This window comes from Mandrillus leucophaeus, unplaced genomic scaffold, assembly GCF_000951045.1.
Source record: "Mandrillus leucophaeus isolate KB7577 unplaced genomic scaffold, Mleu.le_1.0 Scaffold571, whole genome shotgun sequence".
Taxonomy (NCBI): Eukaryota; Metazoa; Chordata; class Mammalia; order Primates; family Cercopithecidae; genus Mandrillus; species Mandrillus leucophaeus.
In genome coordinates, this window is record NW_012106153.1 from 1,235,071 (window position 1) to 1,250,415 (window position 15,345).

The following is a 15,345-nucleotide window of genomic DNA, read 5'->3' on the forward strand; positions in this document are numbered from 1 at the left end:
CTTCCTTGCCCATCCCCAGCCCAGCCTCCTGTCCAGGAGCAGCCGGCAGCCCGAAAGACCCATTTCACGAGCACACCCGACCGCGGCTTGCTGAGGCAGCCACTCCAAGCTCCCACTCCCACCCTCTAATGCCTTGGATTGGCGTCCTGGTCCCTGTCAGCTGCCGGGTTCCCCATCCCCACCGCTTCCCATTTTTCCTATGGTGAGGTCCATCTGACTGTTGGCGGGCAGGGGTATCGGGCTGTACCCAGATTTACACAGGCGGCTCCCTCTCCTCGCCTTCAGTTTGCAAACGCCTCCTTTAAGAAGGCTCGGGGATCCTCTTCTCTGGGAAGGCTTCCTGGCCCCCAGACTGAGTTAGGGCACCCTCTTTGTGCTCCCACATTTGCATTTCCTGCCCCACTGGGCCAGGGCGTCCGGAGGGGAACCAGGGCCCCGCGTCCTGGCGCCCAACACCTGGGCGCCCACCGAAAGTTTGTTGAATTAAGGAATGAACAAACAAGCACAAAAGTGGTCCCTGATGACTTCACTACGACCGCAGCGGGGCGGGACGAGTTAGGGGCGGGACCACGCTTGACCGACAGGCCCGCAGCCCACTGCGAGAGGACTGGGGCGGGCCGCCCCGCCCACCGGCCACTGGATAAGGTTGCAAGCCCGGCCGTGGGGCGCAGGCTGCTGGAGAAGGCGCACCTGCTGCAGGTACTCCCGGCCGCCCCGGGCCAGCGAGCGCGGGCACTGCGGCGCGGAGGATGCTGCGCGAGCGGACCGTGCGGCTGCAGTACGGGAGCCGTGTGGAGGCGGTGTACGTGCTGGGCACCTACCTCTGGACCGATGTCTACAGGTGAGCCGGCCCACCGTGGTGCCCGGGTGGAGATCTCGCGCCCAGAAATCCTGAGACGCGCTCATACTCGGGGACGTGGACTGCCTTTGTCCAGCCCGAGTTGTCCCTAATCCAGAGGCCCCCGCGCCCAGAAATCCTAAGAACCTCATCCAGAAACCTGACAACCCCTGAACCTTGTGTCCACCTTCCTGAAACCCTGAGACTCTCCTAGACCCCCTAACACGGCCTCAGCCCCACCTCCCTCACGACCCCTTTCGCAGACCCTCCCTTTCACCCGTGACCCTCCGTCTGGCCCTCTCCAGTTCTTCTCCCGGGGGACCTCACACCCCTTCAGCTTCCCCGCCGTCCTCTCCCCTTTCACTTCCCCTCCGCACATCACTTCCCCTCGGACCCACCTCATCCCAGCCCCTCTCCTGCTTCCCACTCCCAGTTCAGCGGAGCTCCCGCGGAGACTTGCTCGGGACTGGGGCAGGACCCGAAGGGAGCTGCCCTGAGGCTGAATCTGGCCCTGGAGGTTACTCAGGCTCCGATTTCGCCCAGTGGGGGCTGCTGGAGGTTGCTTGTCCCCAGGCACTGGCCCTGAGCTCCGTGTCCCCAGATGCCTTCCCCTGAGTTCATTCTGAGACCGCAGAGGGACCATATTCCACCCAGCTGACAACAGGGACTTGGGGTGTATAGTGGGGTACTTTGTTGGAAAAGGATCCTGATTCCGAATTCTGCTCCCTCCCCTTCTCTCTGTCCAAGAACTTGGTTGAGTGCGGGATGTCTGAGACAGCTGAAGATAGGGCAGGGCCCTACCACTCCCCCCAAATCCCAGTAAGCAGCCAAGTCCAGTGATCTGTCTCCCGAGTACATGGGACAGGGCCTTGGAAAGGTGTGGCTGGTGTGAATGAAGGGCTGGGGTTATGCTGGGGTTTGATCCGCCCCCCTCTATTCCAAGTATTTAAAATGCTCCCATTGCTAGGGTTGGAGGGGTCAGTGCTGGGGGCAGGGGGCATGCAGGACTCTGAGGTGGGGCCCTGTGCTGACACCAGGTGGGTCCCCTATCCTCTCTCTGCCTCAAGCTGAACTCACACAGCGGCACCATCATGGTTTATAGCTCCCCAATCATCCTGACACTTGGAGCACCCTTCCTCTCCCAGACCCCCCCGAAGCCATCATGTGTCTCCCCACACAGCCCTGACAGCCCTCCCACCTGCCCAACCAGTCCCCTGCCACCTCTGCAGAGGCACTGGCCACGCTGATACCTCCAAGTCCCGGGATCAGGGACCTGCCCCACGCCTCTGCCCCTGGCCTCAACCTCTGCCTCCCCCTGGGCCTGGGCTTCAGTTGTCCCCCATGTAAACCTCAGAGGTGGACTGGGTGGTCTCTGAGGACAAGAACACAGCAGTGGAGGGTGGTAGGGACACCGGTGGGCTGGAAGAGCTCCCCTGCCTTCCCCACCCCCAGCCCTGAGCTGGCGCCGCTAGGGAGTGGGCACGGAGCCAGAGTGCTCAGGTCTCTAAGCCTCAGCTGTCACCATACCCACCTGTTTATTTGCTGGAGCATGGTTGGTGCAGCATGAGAGACTGGCATGATCCTCCCAGTCGGGGGTGGGGAGCAAAGGAGGGTTCCTGCTCAGGCCCCCTGCCATCGCTCTATCCTGGCAAAGAGAGGCCCAGCTGGGGTAGGGGCAGGCAGTGGGGCAGATGTGGACTCAGCCTCCCTCTAGCAGGGGGCAGCAGTGTGACGATTCCCCTTGTCCTGTCTCAACGACCACAAAGACCCTCACCCCACCAGCACTTAAGATTCTCTACCACCATAGAGAGGGGCAGTGCGCTCTAGACCAGTACTGTCCAGAAAAGTCCAGGGTGAACCACAATAAAACCACAATTCCATTTGAAATCCTCTAGTAGTCCACATCTTTTTAAAAGTTAAAACAACAGGCATAATTTTAATAACATATTTTATTTAACCCAATATTTTAAAATATTATCATTTCAACATGCAATCGATATAAAAATTATCCAGGAAATGGTTTACCTTCTTTTTTTCATGCTAAGTCTTTGTAATCCAGTGCACATTTTACACTTTAGCACATCTCAGCGTAGACTGAGTGCGTCTCAGGTGCTTACTGGCCACCGTGCTGACGGCCACTGTCCTGGACAGCACAGGTCTAGTGCAGAGTTTCTCAATCTCGGCACTATTGCATTTTGGGCTTGATATTTCTTTATTGTAGCGGGATGTTTAGTGGCATCCCTGTACTCTGTCCCCTAGATGCCAGTAGCAACCCCCAAATTGTGACAACCAAAAATGTCTCCACACAGTGCCAGCAGTCCCCTGGCAGGGGGGCAAAGTCACAGCCAGTTGAGGACTCACTGGTCCAGTGGAAGGAAGCCTCTTCCAGGACAGAGGAGCTTGAGTTGCTATTGCTATTGTGACTCGAATTCCTTGTAGTAATGAGAGCAACTGTCAGTATTGATAACAGGAGGAGGCATTAGTGGGCACTTAGGAACTGAACCCACCACCTCCTTTCTTCCCCACCATAGACCCTGAAGGGTTCATTGATCATCCCATTTTACAGATGAGGAAGGTAAGGTGCAGAGAGACGGAGCCATTTGTCCAGTGTCACACAGGACTCGGGTCCAGGTCTGTTTGACTCAGGACTCATGCTCTTATCTCCTGCTCTGTCCTATCTGACCCTAAAACCAGTAGGTTGAACTGGACGGCCCTCTCAACCTGTGTCTCTTCCACCCTGGCCACGAGCCCACTGTCCCCAGAGACTTCACCAACTCCCATTTGACCTTCCACTCTTCCCGGAGTCCTTTGCTGCCCAGACACAGGTCCTGGCTCAAGACCCCAAGTGATGTCCCCAGAGCCTCCAAGTAGACCCCAAGGAACAAGGCCCGGGGCTGCTGGGCCCAGTTAATTAGGGAGTGGCGTCCTGACCCTCACTCCTGAGTCACAAAGGTGAGCGAACCGGCCTCAGCACCCACTCCCCTTCCCAGGGGCTCTGGGCTCCCTTTCCTGAGAGGCTGGCACAGCCTGTTCCCCTCCAGACACACAGCAGGGGCCTCCCCGGCCCCATTCCTCAATAGACCTTGTGGTCCTGGCAGGCACTGCCCCACCAGCTTCCATCCATGGGCTGTGCGACCTTGAGTAAATCACTTCACTTCTCTGAGCCTCCACTGACCCAAATGAGGGTCGATCAGAGAACAGGAGGAGGGATTTTGTGTTCAATAGAAGTTGTACACTCAGGGTCACAGTGATGAACAATCGACCTCTTTGCTGCCCCATGAGGGATCATCCAGGTCACCAAGGGCAGGGGTGCTCTGGGCCACCCATGCTCTCCCAGCAAAACTGGCCCCCCTGGGGATGGATGCCTTGACCTAGCCTCATTCTAACTGCTAGTCTCCAGCAAGCAATGAGCAGATACACAGAAAGAAGGAAGTAGGGTGTTTCTTAGAAATTGTACTTTGTGATTGTTGTTAAAGATACTCACAAGTGCCAGGAGGGCAGCCCAGCAGAGCAAGCAGGGGCCTGGGCTCTGCACCCCACAGTTTACCAGCTGTGCCATCCTGGACAAACATTCCTTCCTTCAGTTTCCCCAGCTGCGAAAAGGGGGCAATAATTGTACCTAACTCATAAAGTTGTTGCAAGGTTTAAATATGTAAATTATTAAATGCCCGTGAGATGAGCATGCAAAGTGCTGAGAAGGCTGCCAGGCACAAAATAAGTGTTCAATAAATGTAAACTAGTAATATTAAGAAACAATGAGAAGTTGTGCAAAGAAAAAAATGTGATGAGACAGAGTAAAGAGTATCTTTACTCTGCTCTTCCCAAATGTACTCATCTTAGTCTTGGCACAGGTACACCTGGCCCACACAATCTCCTCCGGTGGCCCCTTTAGCCGAAAGCCATGTCTTCAAGGCGGCTAGCCTGGGTCCCCATCTGATTCGGGCTTGACGTTGGAGAGAGGGCACAGAGGGAGTCCCTAGGTTGGTTCCATCCTGGCCACCCACCTCTTGTGAGCCCTGGAGGCATGGACACCCCCGGAGTCTGGAAGAATTAGAGAGAGGGCAGCCTCGGAGTAAAGTAGGTAGCAGGGTGGTCACCCTCTGCCCACAAGCTGGGCCTTGGGAATGGCTTCTTCTGTCCCTCCCTCAGCTTATGCCTCTGTCAGTGAGAGTTCTCAAGAAGGCGGGGCTCTTCTTTTCCTCCCTGGTGGACAGGGGCCAGGATCCGGATCCTGAGGTCTGCAGGAGCTTCAGGACACTGGAATGATGTTAACATTGTCCCTTTGCTCTGCAGAGCAGTCTCCTGGTTCCAGCTGCGTCTGTGAGGTGGAGGTGGGAGGAATCCCTTCCCTGGGATTCCCCAAGGCAGAGGCTGACCAGCCATTGTCCCAGCAGAAGATAGAAAGAAGATAAATGTCAGCTAGTAATATCAAGTAAATAATAATGATTTGCCCATAACTCGCTGGCAGAAGATAGGAAGAAGTTATCAGGCAGGCGCTCCTAGACACTGGCACAGACTCACTCCCAGACTTTCTGTCTCTTGGTTGGTGTGAGGGCTACAGATGTATTTGGTTTTTTGTTTTTTTTTTTTTTTTTTTTGAGACGGAGTCTCGTTCTGTCGCCCAGGCTGGAGTGCAGTGGCGCGATCTCGACTCACTGCAAGCTCCGCCTCCCAGGTTCACGCCCTTCTCCTGCCTCAGCCTCCGAGTAGCTGGACTACAGGCGCCCACCACCACGCCCGGCTAATTTTTTTGTATTTTTAGTAGAGACAGGGTTTCACCATGTTAGCCAGGATGGTCTCGATCTCCTGACCTCGTGATCAAAAGATTTGGGAGGTGACCCGCCTCGACCTCCCAAAGTGCTGGGATTACAGGGTATTTGCTTTTTTAAAAAGTGTCATTAAGACAAAGGCCAGGAGGGTCTGAGATCCAGTTTGCCATGATGGGGGCCTGGGGTGCTATGGGCTCCCCTCCCCATAGTGTGCCAGGCCCCACCTCACTGATCTCCTCTCCTGGCAATTCCTCAGCACACACTCCATTCCGGCCACTCTGGTTTTGTAGATGCTGTTAGCCTTTGGCTGCGCCAAGCTCGTTCCCACCTCAGGGCCTTTGCAGTTGCTGTTCCCTCTGCCTGGAACACCATCCACCAGATCCCCACACGCCTGACTTTCATCAGCCAAGTCTCAGCTCCAATGTCACCTCCTCCAGGCAGCTTTCTTTGACTACCCCATATGGTGCCCTACCCTGAGTCCCGAGAACTTCTGTCTCATCACATTTTTTTCTTTGCACAACGTCTCATTGTTTCTTAATATTCCTAGTTTACATTTATTGAACACTTATTTTGCGCCCGGCAGCCTTCTCAGCACTTTGCATGCTCATCTCACGGGCATTTAATAATTTACGTATTTAAACCTTGCAATAACTTTATGAGTTAGGTACGATTATTGCCCCCTTTTCGCAGCTGGAGAAACTGAAGGAAGGAATGTTTGTCCAGGATGGCACAGCTGGTAAACTGGGGTGCAGAGCCCAGGCCCCTGCTTGCTCTGCTGGGCTGCCCTCCTGGCACTCGTGTTTCAGGCATACCTCCTCCTTGTTTGTGATCCTCCCTGGAGTCAATGAAGGGCTCCCTGGATGGATGGATGGATGGATGGATGAATGAATGAATGAATGAATGAATGAATGTGGCCTGTGATGCCTGTGGACTGGCCTGTCATGCGGCTGAGCTCCCCACCCCCAGCCTCAAGGGACAGGCACTGTTGGATGGGCCTGTGGAAGGTCAAGGGCACGTGGCCAAGCTTGGCCCGAGCAGCACTTGTTCCTGAGAGAATGACGGTGGGAGGAATTCAGGCCGGGTCAGGTGGCCCATAAATTAGAACAGCACCCAGAGCCCTCAACCCCAAACGGGAGGCCTTGCCAGGAGTTGCTCCAGGGCTCTGGTTTCAGACTAGTTCCCTGGAGTTGGGAGTGTTCTAAGGAGGACCAGACCCACGGTCCCTGCATAGCTGGGGTCCCTGAGACCTTCCCTCGTTGCCTGCAGGGCCCTGAATTGGGATGGGAGCACAGTGGCAGGGGCTCACCCCAGTGCCCACCCCTAGCTGGCCAGACACACCTGCTACACTTTGGAGGAGGCAGTTTTTGAAGGCAGCTCTCTCCTGCCCAGCCACGCCAGACCTTGCACCCAGGGGCTTTGATGGGCCCAGGCCTGCTTCTCTATGTCATTTACCCAAGAACCCAGGACAGGAAGCCAGTCTTTGGTGTCCTTTCTCTGAGTCTCAGACTCCCACCTGTGAAATAAGTAAGGGGCTCTCATTTGGTCCTCTTCAGAGCCAGGCCTGACCCTCCCCTCTGCCCCACACCAGACACACCTACCTGGCGGACCTTAGACTCCAGACTTTGAATTCTCTTCCAGGGAGGGGGCAGCCAGGCCCAGGTCTCAGAGAGCTTGAGTTCTCCTCACACTCGGCCGTGACTGTCCCTGAGACTTGAAGTGGGTGCTTGCCCTCTACGGGCCTCAGTGTGCTCATCTGTAAAATGGGCCTCATGGGGTTATCAAAAGAATGGACTGAGGTCATGTAGGCCATGGGCTTGGTACAATCCCTGAGACATAATGAATACTCAGTTCCCTGGTGGTCTAGTGGTTAGAAAAATAATAATAATAATTGTAAATACTCAGTAAGTTGTTACGTATTAGTATTGAGTTTCTTTTGAAAACAAATAATAATGAGACCTGATCCCTGTCCTCAAAGAGTTCATAGCACTTACGGGAAAGAAATGTTGAACCACATTTATTAAGTGTTGTTTGAGACACCAATAAATGGAGGGAGAGATATATTCTGGCTGATGAGATCAGGGATGACTTCCTGGAAGAGGTGGCAACTGAGCTGGGTCTTGAAGGATGGACTGGGGTTCAGAGTGAGACCAAGAACATGCTACTCAGGGCCAGAGATAACTGGCAGGGAAGTTGGGGCACACAGAAGGGGCACAGTTTCAGTGGCCTGGAGTTTAAGGCTGGAGGGTTGGTGAGCTCTAACCGGGCTTTGAACGCATTGTTCAGGCATTGGACTTTGTTCTGTGAGTAGCAGGGAGTCATGGAAGGTTTCTGAGGAGAGGAGCAGCTATAGATCAGATTGTTTCTTCCCTAATGAGAGGCCTGGGACAGCTGGATGCACCAGGTGGAGAGGGAAGCTGGCTGAAGGCAGACGTCATGGTTTGCCTCCACTGATCCCTGTTCAAGGCAGCTGCTCACCCACAGGGCTGCAGACATCACCAAGCCGAGCACCAGGTGTGAGGTCTGGACTGAGGTTATTCTCCCCCCGGTCCTTGCCTGCCTCTTGCTCGCCATGGGGTTACATGCCAGGCTGGCACCCACAACTCCCCCCCCAGACTCCTCTAAAGCCCCAATAGCAGGATGTCACACCCAGGCTGCCAGGAGCCGGGGTCACTCTGGGGATGAGCCCCGGCTGGTGTTAATGAGGCCCAGGCCAGGCGGGCAAGCTAAGAGAGCCAGATGCCAGTGAGGAACAGGCGCTTCATGCCCTCAAGTCTGGGGCTGGTGAGCCACCCCAGCCCTGCAAGGCCAAGCCAGTGACCCTCCCCATTGACTGAGCCAAGACCAGAGAGGACCCATGGCTCCTAGAGACCACAAGGCATTTGTGGGGCTGGGCAGATGTCCTTTGTTTGACACCAAGTAACCATTTCTATTTCCACCGCCACTGTCTGGTCCCAAGACACCATCATTGCTCACGTGGGCAGCTGTAGCCATCCCCTCCCCCACTTCCTCTGTTGCTCTCCTGAAATCCATCCCCCACCCTGCATTCTGGGTGACCCTGCACCCTGGATGATCTATCTACAGCGCAAAATTGATCATGCCACCCCTGCTTAGAAACCTTCAGTGACTTCCCTCTACAATCAGAGGAAGGCCAGCTCCTCACTGTTATCTAAAACCCCTGCTCCCACCACTCTCCCTCCCCCTTGCTCACAAAGTCCAGACACACTCCCCTCTTTCCAGCTTCTCAAACATGCAGAACTAACCTCCACCTCGGGCCATCAAGCAAGCTGTCCTGTTGCTTGGAAATCTGTGCTCCTCTTCCTCTCCTCCCTTGTCCAACTCAGTGGTTTTCAAACTGTGGTCCCTGGACCAGCAGCATCAACATCACCTGGGAGCTTGTTAGAAATGCAGTTTCTCAGGTCCCACTCCATAGCTGATAGATCAGAGGCTCAGGGGCTGGGCCCATTCACCTGTATTTTAGCAGGCCCTGTAGGTAGTGGGAATGCACACTCAAACTTAAGAATCTCTGGTTTAAATCTTTTTTTTTTTTTTACAGTCAGCACTGCAATGGTGTAATTAATTCCCACCTGTCCTTTAGAGTATAAAGTTTGGACCTTAGTTCAAATGCCACTTTCTCAGGGAATCCCTCTTTGAACCCCAGACTGGGGGCTCGTGGCACCCTCTCCCTCTCCTTTATAGCAATTATCACAGCTGTAATCGTGTCATCCATTGAAAGTCTATCTTTTCTGGACAGGCACGGTGGCTCACACCTGTAATCCCAGCACTTTGGGAGGCTGAGGCGGGCAGATCACTTGAAGTCAGGAGTTCCAAACCAGCCTGGACAACATGGTGAAACCCCGTCTCTACTAAAAAATACAAAAATTAGCCAGGCATCGTGGTGGCATGCACCTGTAATCCCAGCTACTCAGGAGGCTGAAGCAGGAGAATCGCTTGAACCTGGGAGGCGGAGATCGCAGTGAGCCGAGATTGTGCCACTGCACTCCAGCCTGGGCAACTGAGCGAGACTCTGTCTCAAACAAAAAAAAAAGGGTCTGTCTTTTCCATGGGCCCAGGGTAGATTCACCAATCTACCCCCCAACGCCTAGAACTGTGCCTGGCACATTGTAAGTGTTCAGTAAATACATGTTGAGTGAATGAATGACCATATAAGTAAGTCCTTCCTCCTCCAGCCCTCCTTCAGCAAATGTTTACACTTAAGGTGTGCCCATACTAGGCCAGGTGCTGAAACAAACAAACAAACAAGAAGATACAATCCCTACCTTCAAGGAGTGAACTGCCTAAAGGGCCAGTAACTGTGGGGGCAAATGGATTGAGTTAGGTCTTCAAGGAGAGATGGACATTTGCCAGGCACAGAAGTCAGGGGAAAGTCTTGCTGGTAAAAGGAACAACATATGTCAAAATGCACAGTGAGATGGAACAATGCAGGGAGTTGAAGTAGTGGAAGGAACCACAGAAAATGAAACCAGAGAATCAAGCTGAGTTGCAATGGCCAAATGCCCCTAGTTCAACATGAGGATGAAGAGTTTGGATATTCTTGTATGGGCAGGCACTGAGGAGCCAGTGAATATCTTCAAGAAAGCAAATGACCTGATTTCTGTTTTTTGGTTTTTTTTAAAAAATCACTTGGGTAATACAGTTTGCAAAGCCAAGAAGGGCAGGTGCATTTATTCATGTATTGCCAAAGACTACATTGAGTGTAACCGTGTCCTGGGTTCTGGGATTCCTTGGTAGGCAGAAGAGACCTGGCCACAGGGATTGGCAGCCTGTCCCTCCATCCATGCTCTCCTTAGCCTCTCTCTAATAAGCAAGAAGGTCATAACCACCCCCAAGGCCCCTCCCTTTCCCTCAGTACTGTCCTGGGCCCCTCCCTGCAGCCTCCAGGGACAATCCTGGTGCCTGAAGCCCCTGGCTCTCGGGTTTCTGCTTTCTGCGAGAGGGATTCTAAAGGGTTCTTCCTGGGCAGGAAGGCAGCCAACAGGATCTGCAGGGGCACAATGGGCCCCTTTGTTGCTTTGCCCAGAGCCACTCCAAGAATAGCTGTTTGCTCAGCTCAGAACAGGGCTGGTGCTGGGGCATAGGAGGGTGTGGGGCCCTGGAGCTTCGATGTGGGCTGGGCGTTAACCCTCTGGAGCCTCTGAGGCCTCCTTTGGTTTCTCACTGGTTCAGAGGAATGAAGGTGGGCAGGAAGCATCACTTACAGTAACTGAGTCAGGGTCCTAAGAGATCATCTTGTAAAACATTTTTTCCTAAATAGAATTGTGTGCAGAAGCTCAATATATAAAACCAGATGAAATAATGGTGGCTCTGGGTCAGGTGTGGTGGCTCACTCCTGTAGTCGCAGCACTTTGGGAGGCCAAGGCAAATGGATCATTTGAGGTCAGAAGTTCAAGACCGGAGAGGCCAACATAGTGAAACCCCATCTCTACTAAAAATACAAAAATTAGCCAGGCGTGGTGGTGCATGCCTATAGTCCCAACCACTTGGGAGGCTGAGGCAGGAGAATCACTTGAACCTAGGAGGCGGAGGTTGCAGTGAGCCGAGATAGCACCGCTGCACTCCAGCCTGAGTGACAGAGCAAGACTCTGTCTCAATTTAAGAAAATAAATAAATAAATAAATAAATAAATAAATAAATAAATAGTAGTAGTAGTGGCTCTGGTTAAGGCAGGGAGGAGGTGAGTGGCAGGAATCCAGCAGAGATATCCCAAGCTTTCTTTTTTTTTCTCTTTTTTTCAGACAGAGTCTCGCTCTGTCACCCAGGCTGGAGTGCAGTGGCACAATCTCAACTCACTGCAACCTTCACCTCCCAGGTTCAAGTGATTCTCCTGCCTCAGCCTCCCGAGTAGCTGGGACTACAGGCACACGCCACTATGCTCGGCTAATTTTTGTACTTTTTTTAGTAAAGATACGGTTTTGCCATGTTGACCAGGCTGGTCTTGAACTCCTGACCTCAAGTGATCCACCCACCTCAGCCTCCAAAGTGCTGGGGTTGCAGGTGTGAGCCACTGCGCCCAGCCATCCCCAGCTTTCTAGAGCCTTCTTCCTCACCCCTTTGCCCAGGACCTCTTCTCTGCACTCTGGACTCAGCTGCCTCTGCTCTGGTTCCATCCTCTCACCTAACACTCGATGAAACTGAGAGAGAGAAAGTCCCTGGCCCAAGGCCACCCAGCACATTGATGAGCAAAGCTGAGACTTGCAGGAGAGGAATGCTTCCCAGACCTGTGGCCACAGTTTCCCAGACTCTCATGGCTTTGGCCAAAATCATCTTCAACCTGTCGCACTATTAATACTTTTCTTTAACCCAACTCACATTTTTCTTAATAACTTTATTTTAAACAGAGATTTTGTAGCGTTACCATAAATAGCAAGACTTTATCAGTCACCATAAAAAGATACTGTGTTTGATAAACGCATAAGTCTTCTAGATTGTTCCTCCCTGTGCCACCTAAAGCATCCAGGGTGTGTATTCACAACTCTCCTTGGGAGCGGCTCACCTTCCATCCCACTCACCTCTGCCCCTTCCCTTGGGTGTGGATGATGGGCCAAGCCCTGTGCTAGACTCTGAAGAACGAGGATGGGAGAGGCCGGACCATACCCTCAGGGGACTTAGAACCCAAAGGAGGGCAGGTACCACGTGGCAACACCACTCAGCAAAACGTGGCCCCAGCCCTAGGAGGAGTGAGAGGAGAACTATGGGCAGGAGGGCGGCAGTCCTCCTGAGGCGTAAGGACTAACAGATGAACACTCAGAATGTGCAGGCCCCCTCAAGTCAGGGGCAAAGCTGGACTCAAACCCAGGTCCTCTGCACGTGCACCCTTAGTCCAGGGCTTTTGTCCAGACTCTGCACCCCTCTTAATGATGGATGTGGCCAGGCGCGGTGGCTCACGTCTGTAATCCCAACTCTTTGGGAGGCTGAGGCAGGTGGATCACCTGAGGTCAGGTGTTCAAGACCAGCCTGGCCAACATGGTGAAACCCCATCTCTACTAAAAATACAAAAATTAACCAGGTGTGGTGGCGGGCACCTGTAATTCCAGCTACTCTGGAGGCTGAGGCAGGAGAATCGCTTGAACCAGGGCAATGGAGGTTGCAATAAGCTGAGATCATGCCACTACACTCCAGCCTGGGTGACAGAGAGAGACTCCTCCTTAAAAAAATAAAAAATAAAAAAAAACGATGGATGCAGAGAGGGGACAGCAGCAGGCCATGACCAAGAGGTGTCCAGTCTCACATCATCCCAGGACAGGCTGTGGAGTTTGGAAGGGGGCAAGACAAGAACCAGAGCGACCTTGGGGTGTCTTCATTGAGCTCCTCCCCCAGCACTGGCCACAGGCTGCCGAGTCCTTCCCCATGCTCCTACCAGAGCACAAGACCAGTAGTCTTTGCCCGTAGCCCCTGAAGTCTGTGGCCCAGGTCAGAGAGACGCTGCCCGGCAGCCTCTACAGATTCACGCTCGCGGCGTTGGCCGGCCCAGGGCTCTGAACAGTGGTCCACAGTGCTGATTGTCTGGACTAGTGGTTCTCAAGGTGTGGTGCTGGGATCGGCAGCATCAACAGTTCCTGGAAGTAAGTTAGAAATGCAGATTATCGGGCTCCACGCCAGACCTCCTGAATCGGATGCTCTGAGATGGGCCCCCACAGTCTGTGTTGTGACCAGACCTCCAGGTGCCGCCGCCCCAGCCACTGCTGCTGCGCTTTGACAGCCACTGGCCTATACCTGTCATTCAACTCTGGCCACTGTTTCCGTCTTCAGCTGCCCCAGCACCCTCAGCCTCCGCCATGCCGGCCAGCCTCTCCAGAGATGGGATCCACAGATCTGCAGCCTTCAAAGAAAAACGCCCTGTAGATTTAAACAGCACCCCTCATGATTCTGATGCCTGCTGCAGTTGAGAACTCCTGGAGCCCAAAAGCGCCAGGCCCCCAAAATAGCAGCTGTGCCTTTGAGACAGGCTTACACCTGTGTGTTAGTCACAAATCCCACGAGAATCCCACCTAAGTCCCTCTGAGCCCTCTTGGGCCTTCAGACCAGTGGCTGGATTTAGCAAAGCCGCCAGCCCTGAGCACCTTCCTCCCTTAGTCCCCTGTCCTTCCTGTCACCTCTCCTTAAGCCAACAACACACCATGGACAGGGTGGCTTAAAAACAAATTCATCTTCTCACAGTTCTGGAGGCTGGAAGTCCGAGATCAGGGTGGCGGCATGGTCCGGTTCTGGTGACGGCTTTCTTCCTGGCCTGCAAATGGCCACCTTGTCACTGTGTCCTCACATGATCTTTCGTCAGTCCATGGAGAGAGATCTCTATCTACCTATCCCTCCCTCTCTTGCTGCTCCTCCTCCTCCTTTCTCATCTTTCTTCTCCTATTTGATTAGAAGCCTGCCCTTGGCCAGGGTGGCTCACGCCTGTAAACCCAGCACTTTGGGAGGCTGAGGCGAGTGGATCACCTGAGGTCAGGAGTTCGAGACCAGCCTGGCCAACATGGCGAAACCCCGTCTGAACTAAAAATACAAAAATTATCTGGGTGTGGTGGTGCACGCCTGTAATCCCAGCTACTCGGAAAGCTGAGGCAGGAGAATCACTTGAACCCGGGAGGCAGAGGTTGTGGTGAGCCGAGATCGTGCCATTGCACTCCAATCTGGGAAACAAGAGTAAAACTCTGTCTTACAAAAAAAAAAAGAAGAAGAAAGAAGAGACAGGGTCTTGCTCTGTTGCTCAGGCTGGAGTGCAGTGGCACAGTCATAGCTCGCTGCAGCTTCAACCTCCCAGACTTAAGCAATTCTCCCACCTCAGTCTCCTGAGTAGTTGGGACCACAGGCGCGTACCAGCATGCCCAGCTAATTTTTTAACTTATGTAAAGACAAGAGCTCACTATGTTGCCCAGGCTGGTCTCAAACTCCTGGGCTCAAGTGATTCTCCGGCTTTGACCTCCCAAAGTGCTGGAAGCAGGAGTCTCCTCTTGAAGCCCCCCCATCTCACCTGCCCCAGGGCTCCCCCTAACCCTCTCTCATCTCTCCCCACAGCGCGGCCCCAGCCGGGGCCCAAACCTTCAGCCTGAAGCACTCGGAACGCGTGCGGGTAGAGGTGGTGCGCGATGGGGAGGCCGAGGAGGTGGCCACCAATGGCAAGCAACGCTGGCTTCTCTCGCCCAGCACTACCCTGCGGGTCACCATGAGTCAGGCGAGCACCGAGGCCAGCAGTGACAAGGTACCACGGCGGGAAGTCCAGCCTCCGCGGGCCCGGGGCCATGCCGGGATAGAGGCAGGCTGGACCAGCCCTGTCCCATAGAAACCGCATGTGAGCCATGTGTCATTTTCAGTTCTGCAGTAACCACATTGAAAAGGCAAAAAGAAACAGGTCACATTAATTGTCTTAATAGATATTACTTAATCCCATCTATCAAAATATTATCATTTTGACATGCCATCTATATAAAAAATATTAACAAAATTGTTGTTTTTTGTTTGTTTGTTTGAGACAAAGTCTCACTCTGTCGCCCAGGCTAGAGTGCAGTGACACGATCTTGGCTCACCGCAAGCTCCGCCTCCCAGGTTCACACCATTCTCCTGCCTCAGCCTCCCGAGTAGCTGGGCCTACAGGTGCCCGCCAACATGCCCAGCTAATTTTTTTTTTTTTTTTTGTATTTTTAGTAGAGACGGGGTTTCACTGTGTTAGCCAGGATGGTGTCAATCTCCTGACCTTGTGATCCACCCACCTTGGACTCCCAAAGT

General features: G+C 53.5%; 1 protein-coding gene across 2 annotated transcripts in view; it reads left to right on the forward strand.

Annotated features, from left to right (window-relative positions):
* The first annotated feature begins 673 nt into the window (after window positions 1-673).
* The window catches only part of PADI2 (peptidyl arginine deiminase, type II), a 51,899-nt gene continuing 37,227 nt past the window's right edge, over window positions 674-15,345 (forward strand). Inside the window, exons 1-2 of one of the 2 annotated variants that reach the window (XM_011998468.1) lie at window positions 674-841; window positions 14,638-14,821. In XM_011998468.1, the coding sequence (XP_011853858.1) occupies window positions 750-841; window positions 14,638-14,821 (276 nt within the window). In that variant the 5' untranslated portion in view covers window positions 674-749. The remainder of the gene's footprint in view (window positions 842-14,637; window positions 14,822-15,345) is intronic. The other variant, XM_011998467.1, reaches the window with a different exon arrangement.